General features: G+C 39.5%; 1 protein-coding gene across 1 annotated transcript in view; it reads left to right on the top strand.

The window, feature by feature from the left end:
* The window catches only part of LOC126481187 (uncharacterized), a 402240-nt gene that overhangs the window by 184653 nt on the left and 197834 nt on the right, over nucleotides 1-19753 (top strand). The window contains exons 13-18 of the mRNA XM_050104775.1: nucleotides 10947-11115; nucleotides 11244-11365; nucleotides 14745-14869; nucleotides 15055-15156; nucleotides 15393-15492; nucleotides 17209-17537. Coding sequence (XP_049960732.1) covers nucleotides 10947-11115; nucleotides 11244-11365; nucleotides 14745-14869; nucleotides 15055-15156; nucleotides 15393-15492; nucleotides 17209-17537 — 947 coding nt within the window. The remainder of the gene's footprint in view (nucleotides 1-10946; nucleotides 11116-11243; nucleotides 11366-14744; nucleotides 14870-15054; nucleotides 15157-15392; nucleotides 15493-17208; nucleotides 17538-19753) is intronic.

Genomic DNA, 19753 nt, shown 5'->3' with positions numbered 1-19753 from the left:
TGGTACCCATGTAAAGACTTATCTTTACAGATCAAAAACATCTCAGTACCAAAAGCTCCATTAGGCTTAAAATGATAAACACAACAAGAATAACAATGTAAAAAAGTAAGACACCACTTCAGATCCACAGAGCACAAAGCATAATAAAAATAAGTGAGGAGTGAAAGGGCTATACACTAGGACTGGGGAAAGCAAGTAAAGAAATTAAGGCTACTTGTACAGTGGGATTAATCCAACAACAGAGTTGCTGAAATAGAATAACATAAGCTAATGGAACCTTGTATATCTCAGGGAACGAGGATCTTGGCTTGACCGCTCAAGGTGTGCTGCGCACTGATGAGGTGCATGGCTGTTAAAGTGGAACAGTCGTTAGTGAGGGAACCTGCCGCACCTCAGTTGTATAAGGCTTACTCAGGAACACAGGGCTCTTTCTGAGTGGACCCTTATTGCACTAGTTGCTCGTATGTCCAAGATGGAACCCTCGAAATCATCTTCTTCTCCTTTTATATCCATAAGGGTTTGGAAGGCCTTGCTGGAACATTAAAATCTATAAAATGATTGCATAATGGCTCATTGTTGATCAAAACTAACAGGTCAAAGCAGGTAGACCTTCTTAAGAAATCGCAGAAACTGGGTGACTATTATATCATTGTTGAGATGGACACCTCTCTCAACTACAGTAAGGGCGTTGTCACATGCCGAGTTATCATGGACATGGACAAAGCAGAATTGAAGCAGGAATGGGCATCCCAGGGAATAGTCGATGTGGTACAGTGAATGCACAGGAATAATGGAGCAACTGAAAAGACTGCCACTTTCATTGTCACATTCAATTCTCTGACATGCCTGAACATATTATGGCAGGGTTCCTTAATGTTCAGCCTTACATTCCAAACCCTATGCAGTGCTATAAATGCCAGCTTTTCGGCCACACAACCATGAGTTGTGAAGGTGAAGCGATCTCCAGGAACTGCGGAAAAGGCGCTCATGATGCTGTGACTGACTGCCCATCTCCAGCGATCTGCATCAACTGCTCTGGGAACCACCCAGTCTGGAGCTGAGACTGCCCCATTTTTGCTGAAGAACACAAAATATCGAAGATAAAAGTGACCAAGCGGATCCCCTATGCAGAAGGCAAAAGAGAATATAAGGCGACGAACCCCCCCTGTCTTTGCCACCTCATATTATTCCATGGTGCAAAAATCTATTCCCAAGGCAGATGCTTTGACACATAGTGTGCTTGTATCAACCACAAGCACCTGTACTTGCATGTGTACATGTCAAGGGAAAAAGACTAAGGACAAAGCAATCCAGGCAGCTGCACCAGAGAAGACCAACAACAGTTCTGCAGCGAGCATCCAGAAGGTACAAGAAAAGCAGAGGACCTCTCAACTCCCCCTTTACACCTCATCCTCGTAGGGACAGGGTGTAGGGTAAGGCTTGTGATGTTCGGGTCAAAAGCTGTTCCGAGTGCCGTCAGACGTCATTCTTCCCTGTCTGACTGATGAGGAGGATATCATGGAGTTAGATGCCTTGGATCCAGGCAGCCCTTCCACTCCCTCTCACTCTTAAAGTGCTTAACCTACCTGGTGCAAAAATAGGGGTAAATTAAAACCGCACCAATGACATGGCTTCCATACTACAGTGGAACATGAATGGGTTCAGGACTCATGTGGAGGAACTGAAATTCTAGCACAGGTACGTCCCTTATGCTTTTGTTTACAAGAAACACATTTTAAAGATATAGATGTCCCTGTGCTACGGGGTAAAGGCTGTACCGCAAGGATGACATATCAGGGGAAAGGGCCAAGGGAGGTATCGCTGTGTTTGTCACTAATGCATACCACTCCTCTGCCTTCCCACTGGCTACTGACCTGCAAGCAGTTTTAGTTCAAATTCATGTGTGTCGAAGGATCGCTGTTTCCTCACTGTACTTACCTGCGCAAGATGCACTAGACTCTAAGGCTCTCACAGATCTTATCGTACAACTTCTGTAACCATTCCTCCTCCTGGGAGAATTCAATGCCCATTGTGTCCTGTGGGGCTTGACCAGTACTTGCCCTCAGGGTCTTGATTTGGAGGGCCTCAGGATGTCTCACTAGCTGTGCATCCTGAACACAGGTACTTGCACACATTTTCTATTGCTACTAGGTCATTCTCAGGCATCGACCTCTGTTTCTGCTCTCTCACCCATGCTGACTCTGTTCAGTGAGAGGTCATTGACGACCTTCATTCCAGTGACCACTTTCCAATCCGCTTTCACCTAGTAAATGGCACACCGCCTGAAGTTAAGCCCCCAAAATGGATGGTCAGCAGGGCTAACTGGACGCATTTCAGCCAGCTGGCTGTGTTCAAACACTGCAACAGCATCCAAGGATGGGTGAACCACATCACATGAGTGATCCATCGTGCCGCTGACCTCTCCATCCATCATAGGAGGCGCTCAGTTCTTTGGTGGACAGATGAGTGCCATTCCGTGATCCAGGAAGGGCATGTGGCTCTTCAACATTTTAAATGTTGACTGACAGCAGACAGCCTTATGGCCTTTAGAGTCGCGAGGGCCGTGGCTCGATGCGTCATTAGGGAGAGTAAGAAAAGGTCATGATAAGCAGTCCTCAATTCCATCAATCGTTCCAATTCTTCTATAAAAGAATGGGAAGCCATCCGAAGGATTTCCGGTAAACTCAGCCATTCACCGATAGCAGAAATGCTGAAACAGGGGTGCCTCCAAACAACACCCAGAGACATTGTTCAGAAGCTGGTCGAACATTTTGACAGATTATTGCCAATGCAAGCGAGAATCCGGCATTTCGTTGCTATCGTGCGACTGTAGAGAGGGAAAAGCTGGACCTCAGGACCAACATGATTCGACATTTTCCAGCAGCATCAAAGGAAATCTTCCTCGAATTTTTTAATCTAATATGGCAGACAGACGACTTCCCCGACTCGCGGAAGGAGGTAATTCCACTCGCGGAAGGAGGTAATGCCAGTCCCTCTCCTCAAACCAGGATAGGATGCCTTAACAAGCTGTCTACGAAAGACCGTGGAGCGAATGGCTAACCATGGTCTGGTCTGGTTGTTAGAGACCAGGCAACTCCTTAGCCACTCTGTGTGGATTCCAAAGCTTTTGGTCCACTGTCGACAATCTGACCCTCCTGGCTATTCAGCGGGCTTCCCTCCGTAAGCATCACTGTATCGGCATATCCTTCAATATAAGAAAGGTGTACGATACTACTTGGAGGCACTGTATTCTTGCGCAGCTGCATCAATGGGGCTTTCTTGGTCACCTCCCCATCTTCATGCGATCTTTGCTGTCTCAGTGCTATTTTAGGACCTGAGTGGGTGACATGCTGGCTGATCAATTTGAGGAGGAGAATGGTGTTCCTTAGGGCAGTGTTTTAAGTGTTAACCTCTTTGCCATAGCCATCAACAGTATCACATCTACAGTAAGAAGTCCTGTACAGTTCTCCATATTTGTAGACAATTTTGCTGTTTTCTGTTCCTCCGCCAGTGCTGCATCTTACGGTGCAGGGGTTAGATCTGGACTATGGTTGCACGGTGTGTGGATAGGTGAGACCCTCTCACATGCATATCGTTGACACTGTCCATAATGCTGGGATTCGACTGGCCACATGGGTGCTTATTGGACAAGCCCCATACCTAGCATTTGTGCTGAAGCGGGGGATCCATGACTTACCATCCAGTGCCAGTTCTTTATGGTGCGTCAGGCATGTAAGTTCCTTGCAGCTCCAACTTCACCCGCACATCATATTATTGCTCGTTGCTCATCCACCTCTGCAACACCTTTTTCTCAACCGTCCACAAGCCACGATGACATTTGGGATCCGCATGTAGCATGTGCTGGAGTCACTTGGCGTGGAGCCAGTATGACCCCAAATCCAGGATTTTAACCACCTGCCATGCTGGTTACTGGAGAGGTCCAGAGTGATTTTAGATTTGGTCCAGTACAAGAGAGATAGCACTCCTTCCTCCGCTTTTAATCCAATATTCTCTGATTTTTAACTGAGTACCACAACCATGTAACTGTTTTTTGGATGGGTCTAAGCAGGGGGACTCTGTTGGTTGCTCTGTTGTTTTCCCAGATCGTGTCCTCAAGGTCAGACTGCTACCAGAATTTACTGTCTTCGATACAGAATTATATGTGATCTTGTAAGCACTGGAGCAGATGAGACGTTCTCCCAGTGTTATATTTCTCATCTAATCAGATTCTCTGAGTGCCCTGTACTCTCTCCAATGTTTATACCCATCAGATACAGTAACCTAGAATATCCAGGATGCCCTCCTACAACTACAACAACTGGGGAAGGTGGTGTCTTTCAGCCGGGTACCTAGACACATTGAAATTGCGGGGAACGAAAGGGTGGATCAAGCAGCCAAGGAGGCATGTCGTGATCTTCTGGTATTTTTGTGTGCTATCCATGTGCAAGCTATCACCTCGCTGTTTAGGTACAAAGTCATGTGTCGATGGGAAGACGAATGACTGGCAGTGACTGATGACAAGCTCCGTGTCATCAAGCCCACAACTCGGCCCTGGAGTATTTCCTTCCAGCCATGTCAGCAGGATAATGTCATTCTTACTCATCTTCGCATAGGCCACAGCATGACACAAGGATTCTTACTCCAGCGAGAGGACCCTCTAATGTGTGGTGCTGGTGGCGTGCAGATCATGGTGCACCACAATTTATTGGATTGCATTTTATTTGCTGACCAGCACATTGCGGCAGAGTTGCCGGTGGATCTGCTGTCTATTGTATGTAATGAGCAAACAAATGTGGTTAGGGTTTTAAAGTTTTGTGAATTGTCCAATATTTTCAGCAAGGTTTTAGGGAGATGTTCGTAATGTGTCAAAGGAGGCTGGCTCACCCTAGTTTTTTGTAAGTGGTCAGCCAGTCACATTTCCCAGTGCTGTTCTAAAAGAACTACTGTGTTTTGTTTCTTCTGTGTTTTGTTTCTTCTGTGTTTCAATTTCTTGACTAGCTCTCTTCCCTTTTGATTGGTTTTAGTGCATGTGTTACAGAGTGGCTGTGTAGTCATTTCGAGTGCATGCTTGTACAACACCAGGGGAAACTACAGCCGTAATTTTTCCTGAGGACATGCAGCTTTACTGTATGGTTAAATGATGATGGTGTCCTCTTGGGTAAAATATTCTGGAGGTAAAATAGTCCCCCATTCAGATCTCCGGGCGGGGACTACTCAGGAGGACGTCGTTATCAGGAGAAAGAAATCTGGCGTTCTACGGATCGGAGCGTGGAATGTCAGATCCCTTAATTGGGTAGGTAGGTTAGAAAATTTAAAAAGGGAAATTGATAGGTTAAAGTTAGATATAGTGGGAATTAGTGAAGTTTGGTGGCAGAAGGAACAAGACTTCTGGTCAGGTGACTACAGGATTATAAATACAAAGTCAAATAGGGGTAATGCAGGAGTTGGTTTAATAATGAATAGAAAAATAGGAGTGCGGGTAAGCTACTACAACCAGCATAGTGAACGCATTATTGTGGTCAAGAGAGACACGAAGCCCACACCTACTACAGTAGTACAAGTTTATATACCAACTAGCTCTGCAGATGATGAAGAAATTGAAGAAATGTGTGATGAAATAAAAGAAATTATTCAGATAGTGAAGGGAGACGAAAATTTAATAGTCATGGGTGACTGGAGTTCGGTAGAAGGAAAAGAGAGAGAAGGGAACGTAGTAGGTGAATATGGATTGGGGCTAAGAAATGAAAGAGGAAGCCGCCTGATAGAATTTTGCACAGAGCACAACTTAATCATAGCTAACACTTCGTTCAAGAATCATAAAAGAAGGTTGTATACATGGAAGAAGCCTGGAGATACTGACAGGTTTCAGATAGGTTATATAATGGTAAGACAGAGATTTAAGAGCCAGGTTTTAAATTGTAAGACATTTCCAGGGACAGATGTGGACTCTGACCACAATCTATTGGTTATGAACTGTAGATTAAAACTATAAACTGCAAAAAGGTGGGAATTTAAGGAGATGGGACCTGGGTAAACTGACTAAACCAGAGGTTGTATAGAGTTTCAGGGGGAGCATAAGGGAACAATTGACAGGAATGGGGTAAAAAAAATACAGTAGAAGAATAATGGGTAGCTTTGAGAGATGGAGTAGTGAAGGCAGCAGAGGATCTAGTAGGTAAAAAGATGAGGGCTAGTAGAAATCCTTGTGTAACAGAAGAAATATTGAATTTAATCGGTGAAAGGAGAAAATATAAAAATGCAGTAAATGAAGCAGGCAAAAAGGAATACAAACGTCTCAAAAATGAGATTGACAGGAAGTGCAAAAGGGCTAAGCAGGGATGGCTAGAGGACAAATTTAAGGATGTAGAGGCGCATATTACTAGGGTAAGATAGATACTGCCTACAGGAAAATTAAAGAGACCTTTGGAGACAAGAGAACCACTTACATGAATATCATGAGCTCAGATGGAAACCCAGTTCCAAGCAAAGAAGGGAAAGCAGAAGGGTGAAGGAGTATGTAGAGGATCTATACAAGGGCGATGTTCTTGAGGACAATATTATGGAAATGGAAGAGAAAGTAGATGAAGATGAAGTAGGAGACATGATACTGCGTGAAGAGTTGGACAGAGCACTGAAAGACCTAAGTCGAAACAAGGCCCCGGGAGTAGACAACATTCCATTAGAACTACTGACAGCCTTGGGAGAGGCAGTCCTAACAAAACTCTACCATCTGGTGAGCAAGATGTATGAGACAGGCGAAATACCCTCAGACTTCAAGAAGAATATAATAATTCCAATCCCAAAGAAAGCAGGTGCTGACAGATGTGAAAATTACCGAACTATCAGTTTAATAAGTCACGGATGCAAAATACTAACGCAAATTCTTTACAGACGAATGGAACAACTGATAGAACCCGACCTCGGGGAAGATCAGTTTGGATTCCGTAGAAAAATTGGAACACATGATAGAAAAGTTGGAACACGTGAGGCAATACTGACTCGACGACTTATCTTAGAAGCTAGATTAAGGAAAGGCAAACCTACATTTCTAGACTTAGAGAAAGCTTTTGACAATGTTGACTGGAATATTCTCTTTCAAATTCTGAAGGTGGCAGTGGTAAATTGCAGGGAGCGAAAGGCTATTTACAATTTGTACAGAAACCAGATGGCAGTTAGAAGAGTCGAGGGGCATGAAAGGGAAGCAGTGGTTGGGAAGGGAGTGAGGCAGGGTTGTAGCCTATCCCCGATGTTATTCAATCTGTATAATGAGCGAGCAGTGAAGGAAACAAAAGAAAAATTGAGAGTAGGTATTAAAATCCATGGAGAAGAAATAAAAACTTTGAGGTTCGCCGATGGCATTGTAATTCTGTCAGAGACAGCAAAGGACTTAGAAGAGCAGTTGAACGGAATGAAAGGAGGATATAAGATGAACATCAACAAAATCAAAACGAGGATAATGGAATGTAGTCGAATTAAGTCGGGTGATGCTGAGGGTATTAGATTAGGAAATGAGGCACTTAAAGTAGTAAAGGAGCTAGTTTGGACAAGAAGAGAATATAAACTTTTGAAATGTGGTGCTACAGAAGAATGCTGAAGATTAGATGGGTAGATCACATAACTATTGAGGAGGTATTGAATAAGATAGGGGAGAAGAGAAGTTTGTGGCACAACTTGACTAGAAGAAGGGATCGATTGGTAGGACATGTTCTGAGGCATCAAGGGATCACCAATTTAGTATTGGAGAGCAGCGTGGAGGGCAAAAATCGTAGAGGGAGACCAAGAGATGAATACACTAAACAGATTCCATGTCAAGTCACCCAGGCCTTGACACCAACCATGTCTGATTTTGATGAAACTTGGTACAATTACTTCTTTTATCATCCTGAAAGCACTTGTAAAATTTTTTTGCTCTATCTCTTATAGTTTTTTTTATAAATTTTAAAAGTTTTTAGATTTGGCGTTGTTTCAGCAGTCGGAAATCTTAACTTAAACGTGTCCTCACAACTAAAAAAGTTTGTATGTTGAAGAATACTCAAGATATCAGTATGAAATTTTGGAATAAGTTTGTGTATTATATCTAAATGTTAAAAAAATTACCATAAAGGTATATTAAAATCTTCCAAATGAAAAAAAATTAAAAGTACTTTTTTTTTTTTAGTCACTCCCTTGTATATGAAGTGTGGGCCCAGCATTTCAATTGCCTACAATAAGATGAGGGGAAAAAGAGTTTTTTTTCTGTCATGCATGGCATGGGTAGAAAATGTTTACTGTTACTTGCTCTGGTGGGTAGACTGAACCACAGGGAGATGAATACACGAGACCGTAAACAAACTAAGTCAACTAGGCTGTGGAGTGACACAACACGAACAGCCACAAAGTACAGCAAGGAATGAAGCACGCCAAGAGCCTGGGCCACATGCTCAGCGGCAAACAGTTGCCATCAGGTGACGTCGTGTGACACATGGTTCGCAGTGTTGGCTCCCCTTACATCAGTGACCTGCAGCCACTGCTTGCAGTCTTAGTACCTGTGACATAAGCCATGTTCACGCTAGGCAAGGAATCCGAATCACTTGTTGGGTACAAAAATTCCCCATGAGCGGTACTTAGAATGTTTGTTTTTGTACTACTCAGATTTGTCATCCACAGCCAAACTTTGTTGTCCCAGACACTCCTGGGCATGTTCCCAATGGAATCTTGCTTTATAGCAACATTGATAATCCAAGAGATTTCTTTTTCTGTAATTTATGTTGAAATAAGGAGACCACTCACTGAAAACCAGAAGTGTTTAGTCATCAATATGCACAGAACTTCCTGATAACATTTAAACAAAATGTAATTAGTACTAATCTTAAGCTTTCTATATTTACCTTCTCATTCTCATAACTCTGGTTTAAATTCACATAAAGCCACCTGCGGAGAATATCACCTGATGTGTGTATACCTTCACATATGGTAAATACTGATACCACCTCATTCAGCTAATGCCTTGGGCCCTTACATTTGGCACTACTTTTAATTTCTTTGGCTCTCCTTTTAATTTCTGTTTTACTCTGTAAATAAACAGTATCACCAAGGCTAAAGTGTTACGGATATGTAAAGAAAATGGCTTGATAGAATACCAAGCCTGGCTTCAGCTGTCAGAAACTGTGGTCGTGTGTGTGTGTGTGTGTGTGTGTGTGTGTGTGTGTGTGTGTGTGTGTGTTGTCTGTTTTTGAGGAAGGCCTTATGGGCCAAATGCTCACTTTCTGACAGTCTTTTTTGTTGTGTCTATGACTCTGCATCTCCACTGTATGGTGAGCAGCAACTACCCTTTTCGTAATGTTGTAACTTAAAATATACATACTTTCACTGTCAGTGACCTCACTATGATCACAAAAAAATAAAAGAGCACACAAGTCTCCTAAAATGGCATAGCACAATCTCCACAATGACTATTGCTACAAGACACTACATTTGTAGATGTGCCTCATTGTACCACTAGATGTTTCTTGCAATAGCATTAGTGGTTTCAAGCAAAAGGCACTGATACTTCCATAAAAGACGTTTCTTTTCCAAGTGTAGGAGGTACCCAGGCTTAATTTCGATGTAACCCAATATAACCGCACTGTAAATACTTTCATAAAAGACATTTCTTTTCCAAGTGTAGGAGGTACCCAAGCTTAATTTCGATGTAACCCAATATAATCACACAGTAAAGCCTAATATACACAGTGTGAGACTGTCCAACTGATGAGAACATTATGTTCGTCAGTGTTCCAAGTGCTATTTGTGACGAATTGGCTATTTGCCTCCAGTGGATTTTACTCTCTCCTTTTCTTTTCATCAGCGTGACATTAAACTCTGAACAGACTCATCAGTCACTTACACTGGAATTATATGCTTGAAACACAAATTACAGTTCACAAAAAAATGTTCAGTTATGTATGAAGAAAGAAAACATTTTCAAACAGGCTGCTGAACTAGCCCTCTAGGACTCCCAGTCAACAATGCCACATTACCAAAAGAGACTTGTGCATTCCTTGGCACATTTGGCTGGAAGACGGCATCTGAAATTGCTTGTTGGATGGGCAACAGATAAGGTTCTAAAATGTCCCTGATGTAGTGGTCAGTCTACAGATTGCCCACAAGACATAGGAGTCAAGGTCATGTGTAATATGCAATATATTCATTGCACATGTCATTTATCTGGTATTTGCTCAGCAGTATTTGCTGTTAGATTCTCACTACCACAATATTGCCCGAGACATATGAATCAATCACTGTGCTATGGAGTGAAGTGGAACTTGCTTCAGAATGCTACATTTTGCTAGTCAGCTCTCTGGAGACATTTGTAGTTGTGGATAATGGATACCAATACAATGGCATGCATACTACCATAGCACATGTAGTAGAATTTGTCAAACTGTTGACAAAGGTATCTCCACTTGCTGTGCAGTTCTTCATTGTGTCGAACCACCTCTCTTAATGCAATTGTACTGGACGTAACAGCCAATCAGACAAGATCATGATCAGTCTGTGCTGTAGCCACATTGCATGGCCAAGTACTCAGATGTCACCACATATAACCCTCTGCTGTCCAGTGGTTCCGTATACTCATCAGTGTCATAGCAGCATGTCACATGCATGCCAGAATATCACAGTAGAACAAACCCAGTATCTGGAGACCAATCATTCTGCCTCATTCAAACAAGCACATTTTGACAATAGGCCCTTGTAAATCAATGAAGTGTACTGTCACTTTCTTTCACATTTCTGTATTATTAATGGCTGTTCAGCGAGTTTGCCATAGTATGAGCTTTCTTGTCACACAAGAAATAATGTAGCTGGGTGTACATTTATGCTGTCAAATTTTTTTTTTTTTTTTTACGCCATTATACTTTTGACTATATCTTCTCCTTCTTTCTTGATGTTGCACTTCTGCATTAACTTTGTTTGTTTGTTTGTAGGAGTCAAACACTGAAGTTAGATTTCAGAAACAAGAAAAGGAATTATTCCAAACAGAGAAAAATGTACTGAACAACTCTGAAAATAATTCTTTTGGAGAAAATAGAGAGATGCAAAATGTAAAGTATTCATACGACTCTTCCTTCACTTCTGTGAGTGAGGACATTTCAGGTATAATCTAAATTGAAACTGACCAATAGTAGCCTTTAAAAAGTGTATAAGATAATTTGATTTTCATACATATATATAACCTTAATTTCATATTGATGTCTTAATTTCCTTTTCATATTCTCTCAAAGGCCAAACAAATAGTACAAAAAGCAAACATTCAAAACTCAATTCACTAAGTGAAAGCACTGTTACGAAAATATTAGATGCAGCTCTTAAAAAAGGACAAATTTCCATAGCAGCTTATTGTAAGGTGGGTGAATGTGAAGTAATATCTTTATTTTTTGTTTGTTTCATAGTACTTACGAAGTATTTAGTGGCTTTTCATGCCTTATTTGTAGTACTTGTGTTGTTTATTTAAGATTACTGTGTTGCCATCAACTGTTGCTGCTGAAAAATGGAAAGTTCAGATATGGTTCATTATTCATAATTGCAACCTCATCTGCATCTGTACATTCTGCTCATTATGATATGGAAAGAGTCAGTTGTTCAATATAATGCTTTCTCACTGATAATTATTGGTATATGGCAATAGTATTCTCTGCCCAATTTAAAGACTCATCCAGAGTTGCCCCCTAGCTCTTCAATGCTCTGTGCTATGATATTGAAATACTGTCAAGTTGAATGGGATACAGTTGATGGCAGAATTCCGAACTTACTAATTTCCGATGGAATACTGAGATTATTTAAGACTTTTTCGCATTTACTGGAGAGCAGTCCAATCTGACATTCAAATTTCACCCTGAATTTTTTCACACAGGTAGAATACACCAAAAGAAATGCAATGTCAAAATTTTAGCTGCTAATGTGAACTGCAAGTATTTAAAAAAATATTAAAGTTACTCATTTTGCAGTCGGAGGGACCACCAGTAGCAGTGGTGTGTACAGCCTTTCCTGCCTAGCACTCGAATCAGTGAATAAGCAGATGTAGCTGAGACAAGAGGACATAGTGGTGCATAGTGCAAAGTCCAGAGTGTCAAGTGCACACACATGAATTATAAGAACTTAAACCATACCAAAAATCTCACTTTATTAATTTTTTTAATAACTTGCAGTTAATATTGACAGATAAACTGCTGCAGAAGTAATTATTAGACAAGTGACTAGCAGGGGAAAGAAAGTTAAGGCAGTGTATGATGTTACATTACAGACGACTTCCATCAATTGGGACTTTAATTTCTGGACATAAATATTTTATGACAATTCCCGTAGGACAGTTCTTATGATTATTTTTGAATAATATATATTTTGTTAACAATGAAACAGGTCCTTGTTTATTTCCTGTAGTTGTCACAAAAATGCAAAGTTTCCATTTGATGACGAAAACAATCCTTTTCTGTACATTAGGCACATATGATGAAAGAAACATAAATGCATTGCAGCATTTCACAGTAATTACTAGTTTTATTTAGACATAACTGGAATAAAGTAAGAAATGGTCGTGGCCATTGTTTTTGCTCCATACCAGGCATAATTGACCAAATTCGTAATACAAACTGGCAATGCAGAAATAACTGAAGTTTAACAATACTATTCTGCTGATACAGCTGAAATGACAGAGCTGTCAGAAATTATATTGTCTGACAATTACCTGAAAAATGATTTACACTGTTGAAAAATGTTTTTGTTAAGAGGCAGAATATCACATTATTACTTCCAGGTGGAATCTGAATTAAAAAAAAAAAAGGTTCAAATGGCTCTGAGTGCTATGGGACTTAACATCTATGGTCATAAGTCCCCTAGAACTTAAAACTACTTAAACCTAACTAACCTAAGGACATCACACAACACCCAGTCATCTGAATTATATTAACAGTCTTATCATTATCCTCATAAAGAGAGAAGCACCCTTATGTCCAGGCCAAGAGTCCAACAAAAGAACTGAATTAGTCTTTGCAAATGGCAAGGAGGTGTTTCGGAAGAAACATCTTAAAATATTCTCTCCCATTTTTCCAGATTTTCTACATTGATTACATGACTTTTGCAAGTAAATGGTCCTTTTTTTAAAAAAAATTTGATCCTAATTTGCATTGATGTTACTGAAGACAAAGTGGCAGAAACAGTAATCCACTGCTGTTACTTATCATCAGCATTTTATATACAGATGTGTCATAGCATTCATTGACTGCACAAGCAACTCTGTGTTTTTATCGCTTGAAATGATTAAGTGTTGTTTGCATGAATAGCTTTATATACAGCTTTAAGGGGATAGCAAGAATCTTTATCTTCATATCAGCTATAAATGACATCTCCTTTAGAAGTTTACTTGAGGTAAACTTTGTAATTCCTTTTCCTATAATTTCCCGAATCTGTTCAATCAGATTGAAGAAGCCTTGAAATCAATACTGTTCATACCACCTGAAATTTAAAGCTCTGTGCTTAAGCATTTTCTCCCTCCTTCATTTCATAAAAAAAATTACAGCATTTTTCTGTCACAGTAAGCTGTTATTACACTTGTCTTCTTTGAGCTTACAAAGTACTCTACTTTTATTCTGGACTGAAATTAGCACAACAATCATCTTTTAACAAATCTTTAACATAATGCAGCACTTCAGCAAACATGAATTGTTCAGACAATAAGAAATTCAGCCATCAGTTGTAAGGTAATTTTTTTTGCCTAGTTTTCGATTCTAATAATGGTATCTTCTTCAGAACATATAAATTAACCTATACAGACATACATTAAACATTGAAATACATCAATCTAATGCTTTCATAATAAGGAAAATCGTGATACTTACAAACATTACATTATTTTGAGGGCCAAACATTGGCCATGCCACAGAATAAAACTAATACAGAATAAAGACGCATAATCATAAGATTATGTCTGTAAATACTAAAAACAATAAGAAAAACATAGACGGAGCTACACCAGGCCGTGAATAAGGGTCACACGTAAGCAACAAGGAAACTAGGCGCCGTGAGAAGTTCCACGGCGAGGCTCGGCCAGCTGCCACAATGGAACAAATGCGTACCTATGGTACATTACATTAAACAATTTTTGTAAGAACTAGCTACTAAGTCAGGGCAAGAAAATTTACATTCAGATATTATAATAAGAGGGTGAAACCCCACTACAGTAACTAATAAATTAGTATGGGAGACACAGGCATGTGAAGCATGAAATATCTTTAACATAAAACATGCAAATTAAGAAACACCTTTGCAACTGGTGTCATCACTGTGAAGTATGCAACAGATAATACTTACCATGGTACCACATCTTAGGATTTCTTTCAAATTGCATAAGGGGCATAGGCATAATGACTGCTACAGTACCTCTGTGCATGATGTAATTAGTCTTGTGTGTGACAACTTCATAGGCGTACTAAGGTAACACAGGTGATAGGGTCAAATCACAGTGCTGGAATACAGAGCAACACAGGTGATCGTGTTGGGTCAAATCACGAAGTGTAATTAAAAAGTGAGCCCAACAGTGGTATTAAATGGGACAGGCTGACAGCAAAGGAATTTACATAGAATTGACTAACTTTGGACCTCACCTTGTGAAAGATAAGCTGCAGAAAACTCACTCAATTCATATTGACCTGAAGTGAGTAGTTAAATGTCAAGTATAAACATAAGTTATTTGTCCATATTTCATCATATCATGTTTTCCCATTTTGCAGTATGCGAAGTTGATCCAGGAAGAAGCAATGCGTGCACATGAGCAGGACATTCTTCTGGACACAACAGAGCAGGCACTCCTTGATCGATTCAAGACTGACATGATGTCACTTGAAACAAACAAAAGGTCAAATTCCTTTTTTACTTTCTACATGGCATTTCAAATATTTTGTATTTTCAAGACTTTTCACTTAAATACAATCTGCAATAAATAATAAAGTAACGGTCTGTTCACGTCCTAGTAGAGCATTTACATATCCCTATTTAATGGTATATAAGTTCTTTTTCCATTTGATCTGCTCTGCATTACAGACAGTTGAAGCAGTGTGGCAAAGAAAACCTCGTCCCATCTGTTAAAAAAAAGCAGCGAGCCCTTGTTCTGAAACTCGAGCATGACAGAGAAGAGATAAAAAGGTCTGTTTATATGTTCAAATTTCTCCATATTTAACACGATTTCTATAAAAAAACTCATCAGGAACCGAAACAATAATTTCATCTCAGTTGATAACTTATCCATGTTTTATTACTGGTTAATTAGTAATAATGTGCTGTATACACAGGTGCCCATACATTATCATATTTAAGCTCACAAGAAACAGTTATTTTGACTGAATTATATTTGTTGGCCCTGATTTATCTTTTCCTGACAGGTTGCGAAATATGTACATGGAAGCATCCAAGGAATGGAGAAATCTGCTCTTGCAACACCTAAATCTTGCCAAATGTAATGTGACAGACAACAAAACCTTGGTATGTGGTCTATTTTGTTTCTAGATTCTAATTTAGCATGTAGAATTGAAACAATGAGCCTGCTGCTGTATCATATTTTTGTTTTCGCCTTGGCCTATGATGTTCTGAAACTTCCCGTAAATGCATATGGTTCTATACACTGTAACATGTTGTTTTTGTCTTTCTCCCACAATAGGAGGCATAATTGTGTGATATGGGGCAATTATTAAAGATTCTTTTTTCAGTACAATGTGAACAGTTAATGTTTATAGTGTTTGTTTACAGTCCAATGGCAACAGCAGTTCTTTTAAACAAATCAATATTTCTTACAATGGCTTTACAAAACTGTCCTAGCTATCCTTCCCAATCTCCTTTTCATCTTAGTTGTCTTTGAAGGTGGCACAATGATTACCAAAGTACTATCTTTGACACCTCCCCCCCCCCCCCCCCCCGCCCAGTTCTCTCTCTCTCTCTCCCCCGCTCCCTCCCCCTCCCCCCTCTCCCCCCCCCCACCCCCCACCCCAACCCAACCCACCCTTTTTTGACCTGTCATGTTGGAAGTACATAAAACTTCACCTCCTGCAGGCAAGTGATGGTGAACAGTTTCGGTCTCATGTTTTATAACTTTTGCAAGTGAATTTTTGCCTTTGATAGTTACTCAAATCTCTTCATTGTTTTCCCTGGGACAGGTATCATTAACATAAGGAAAAAAGGAATGATTCCCGATTTAATTCCTAGAAATATCAAGCAATAGTAACTCCAGTTTGGAATACCAGCAGTATTAAAAGCTATAATATGCAACAGTCTTTACATTGTGCCTATTCACCATAAAGATGAGGTCTCATTTTTACGGTGAATAGTAACCTATCCTCCTCCTAATATTGTTAATACTAGAAATATTTCAGCTTTCAGGCAAAGTTCTCCTTCAGAAGTAGAACTCACTCACTGCCTTAGCACTTGAAGATAGTAGCCATGTGTGTGTGAGCTGCTGTTGTGTGAATGTGTGCTAGTTCTACTTCTGAAGGTGGACTTTGTCCAAAAGCTGCAATATTCTAGTACACTCTTTTGTTGTGCCTGCCTGCGACTCCACACCTCCTGCATATGGTGCTTAGTAATTGTTGTTATTTCATATTTTAATCTTTTTTATAGCATATTTACTTATTGCTAAAACATTGTAATGTATTTATCTTCTTGCTCCCGTCCATGGCCATGTTAGGAGGTTACATGTCCATTTAACACTTAATAACAGGACTGATCTCCTATTTCCTTAAATGAAACAGGGTTTCATTGTGTGGTTTAAAAACAAAATTGCAGAAAATGAACTTGCACCCGTTTATCTCTCCAGTACAAATATGCTGTTCTCAAAGTGTGAGCATGTTGTTAAAGTGAATGTATTACACATTTATTAAGCAATGTAGCATGAAAATATTAAACAAACACCTGCTACATCACTCTAAAGAAAGTTGTTTTATATGTTTATAAAGATCTGTTGCAGTCCATAAAATTAGTGAGAGATCTTTAAATGAAGATGACAAGCATTTCAAATTTTCATCAGTATATTTACTGAGCAACGTAAATCAAAAGTTCACCAAATTTCTTCATACTCTGTATGTGGGGAATAGCATGCGTCAATGTATCAAAACAAGGTGTTTTCTTATGTTTGGGATATTTCTGTTGACCTTTGTGTTAACAAGGAGGCCCACAAAGAAATTTAAATATTTTACACAACTTTCTCAGGGAACAACGCTACAAGAAAGAGCACTGACAACAGCAACAAGCATCAGCACAGAGCCAGGAAACCCCATGAACTCAGAAACAAAGAAATCTGTTGTTCCCAGTACTTCACCTGTGCAGACAGAAGTCTCTTCAAGCATACAAACAGAATTGTCACAACATTCAGCTCAGAGTACAAGATCAGTGGGTTCAGGTTCCTGGAGTTCCAACCAAAAGAAAGAAAATTCTCCAGTTCAAAGCAGTGTAGATGTTTGTACAGATTTAACAAAAACTGAAACAGCTGCTCAGACAAATTCAGCTGAAAGTAGACACAGTCTTCTTCCAAGCAAGAGGTGAGTTAAATATGTGCTTTGTATTCTAATATTAATGACTAATCCATTTGCATAATATAGAAAATTAATTACTGTAGTAATTGGATTTTGCCAACTAGATTTTTTAAAAATAAGAAATATGCTAGTACTTTCTTTAAGTTACCATTGTTAGGAGTAACACTAGAAGCAATTACTTGAGTACTAATCTGTTTGCTTTTATATGTTCCATTGGTCCATAAAACAGAAATTAAATGATACAGTCTGGTTACAATTGTGTGTTGATTCTAACATGTGAATAGTATCCAAATTACGGTAATATTAGTCAACAACATGGTTAGTTTCAAAAAGTGCTTGATTGTGATACAAAGTAAGCACCATACTGAACAGATGATAAACCAGTATTGAATGTTAGAATAATACATGCTGAACAATGTAGCTACAACTGCAATTCACTTATAATTTCTTGAATGTGTGCATAATGTTGTTTTGTCAAGTTTTTGGTTTTAATTATATTACTGTAATACAAATAATTGCATATCATATTTCCTATGACAGATTACTTGACTTTTTTTTAACTAAAACCATCATCAGTTTCTCCACATTTGAAGGGTGCTGGTTCCATGATTGTTGTTCAGTTAATGAAAAGCCATACCAGTTGCGTAACTGGAACTTTATTAACTCCCCACAGCTGGTTTCGTCCTTTATATTATGCCATTATCAAGTGTATCTGAAACTTCTATTGTTAGTGCATATATAAATATTTTACAGAATGGGAGATGGGAGACACACACACACAGTATAAGTACAAAAAAATTATGTAACTTAAAAGCGAAATGGACTTGAAAAGTTTTCTGCCCTTTGATATCGTGTGCGCCCTAGGGAGGCCGCCTACATGAACTTGACAAGACCAGTTATGGTTGTGCACTGCACATTTAGTTGACACATGCATGCAGTTTAATCTATCACACTGTTATGTGACAAAATGATGTCCTCATTATAAACATCGAGAACTAGGAAATGGACGTCAAAAAAAAAAAAAAAGGAATGTGAAAAGACTTGAACCATAGCTGCATGGTGGATGTGGGTTTGATGTCACAGCAGTCTACTCTTTGAGCCATAATGGCTGGTACTGTAGTGTAGGTGATAAACATTGCTCTCTATGTTCTGATACACTGCATAATGTGACGTCGTCGTTAGGTCCTCATTCTCATACATGTGTTTTCAAAATGCGTCTGATTTGCTTTTGCTAGGTAAACTTTTGTGTTGATTCGGGATGAGGAATTGTGTGCTGACATCCAAGTGTGGCATTTTCTCAGCAGTCTTGGTATGCCTCTTGCTGGATCACAGGAAGTGCCATCTCAAAATTTTCTTGTATCTTATCTATCATTGCAAATCTTCGTCCTTTCAATGAGGTTTTCAACTTTCGAAATAAGGAACACCTCATTCTCATTTGTGCAATCCAAAAGATCTTCAAAGATTCTGAGGTGAAAGTCTGTAGTGACTCATGTGCTGTGTGATAATCTCTGCAGCAAAACGATGCATTCCAAGATGCCATGTCAGGATTTCATGACATGATCCATCTAAGATGTCATATTCGTCTGCAATCTCGTGGACAGTCAGTCTTGAATTGGAATGCACAATTTCGTTGACATTCCTGACGTATGCGTTATCAGTAAGCGACAAAGGGCTTCCTGAACAAGTCATATTAACTTCCATCCAACAATTTTTAAACCATGTGAACCACTCGTAAGGCTTAAGCACACATCACTGTAGGTTTCCTGCATCATTTGGTGTGCGCATGTAAAGATTTTCTTTGAGATTCATACAAAATGTAATGCAGAAGTTTTGCTCCTCTAACTCTGCCATCTTGAAATTCACGAACTGTGTGACATAACATACAGCACTGAAAAATGGCTAACAGGCAAACAACAATGAAACTTCTAGCAGCCACACATTAAGCACAGGCATTTGCAGATATGCCAACCACATTTCACTCCAACACACCATTGGCATGAAATTACGAATGTTATGGAATTTTTTGAACAGACCTCGTATATCCATATTATGTACTAACAACATCAGTTTCAGATACATGTGGTAATGACCTAATATAAAGGCCAAATCTGGTCATGTAGACTCCATAAAAATCTAATTAAGCAGCCGGAGTGGCTTTTCATTAACATGACATTAATCTTGGTATTTTGTTCTTTTCTTTCTTTCATCAATAAAAACATTTA

The sequence above is a fragment of the Schistocerca serialis genome, chromosome 5 (genome assembly GCF_023864345.2).
Source record: "Schistocerca serialis cubense isolate TAMUIC-IGC-003099 chromosome 5, iqSchSeri2.2, whole genome shotgun sequence".
NCBI classification, from domain to species: domain Eukaryota; kingdom Metazoa; phylum Arthropoda; class Insecta; order Orthoptera; family Acrididae; genus Schistocerca; species Schistocerca serialis.
Note: the sequence above shows the minus strand (reverse complement) of the source record. Positions and strands in the feature narration are given on the sequence as shown.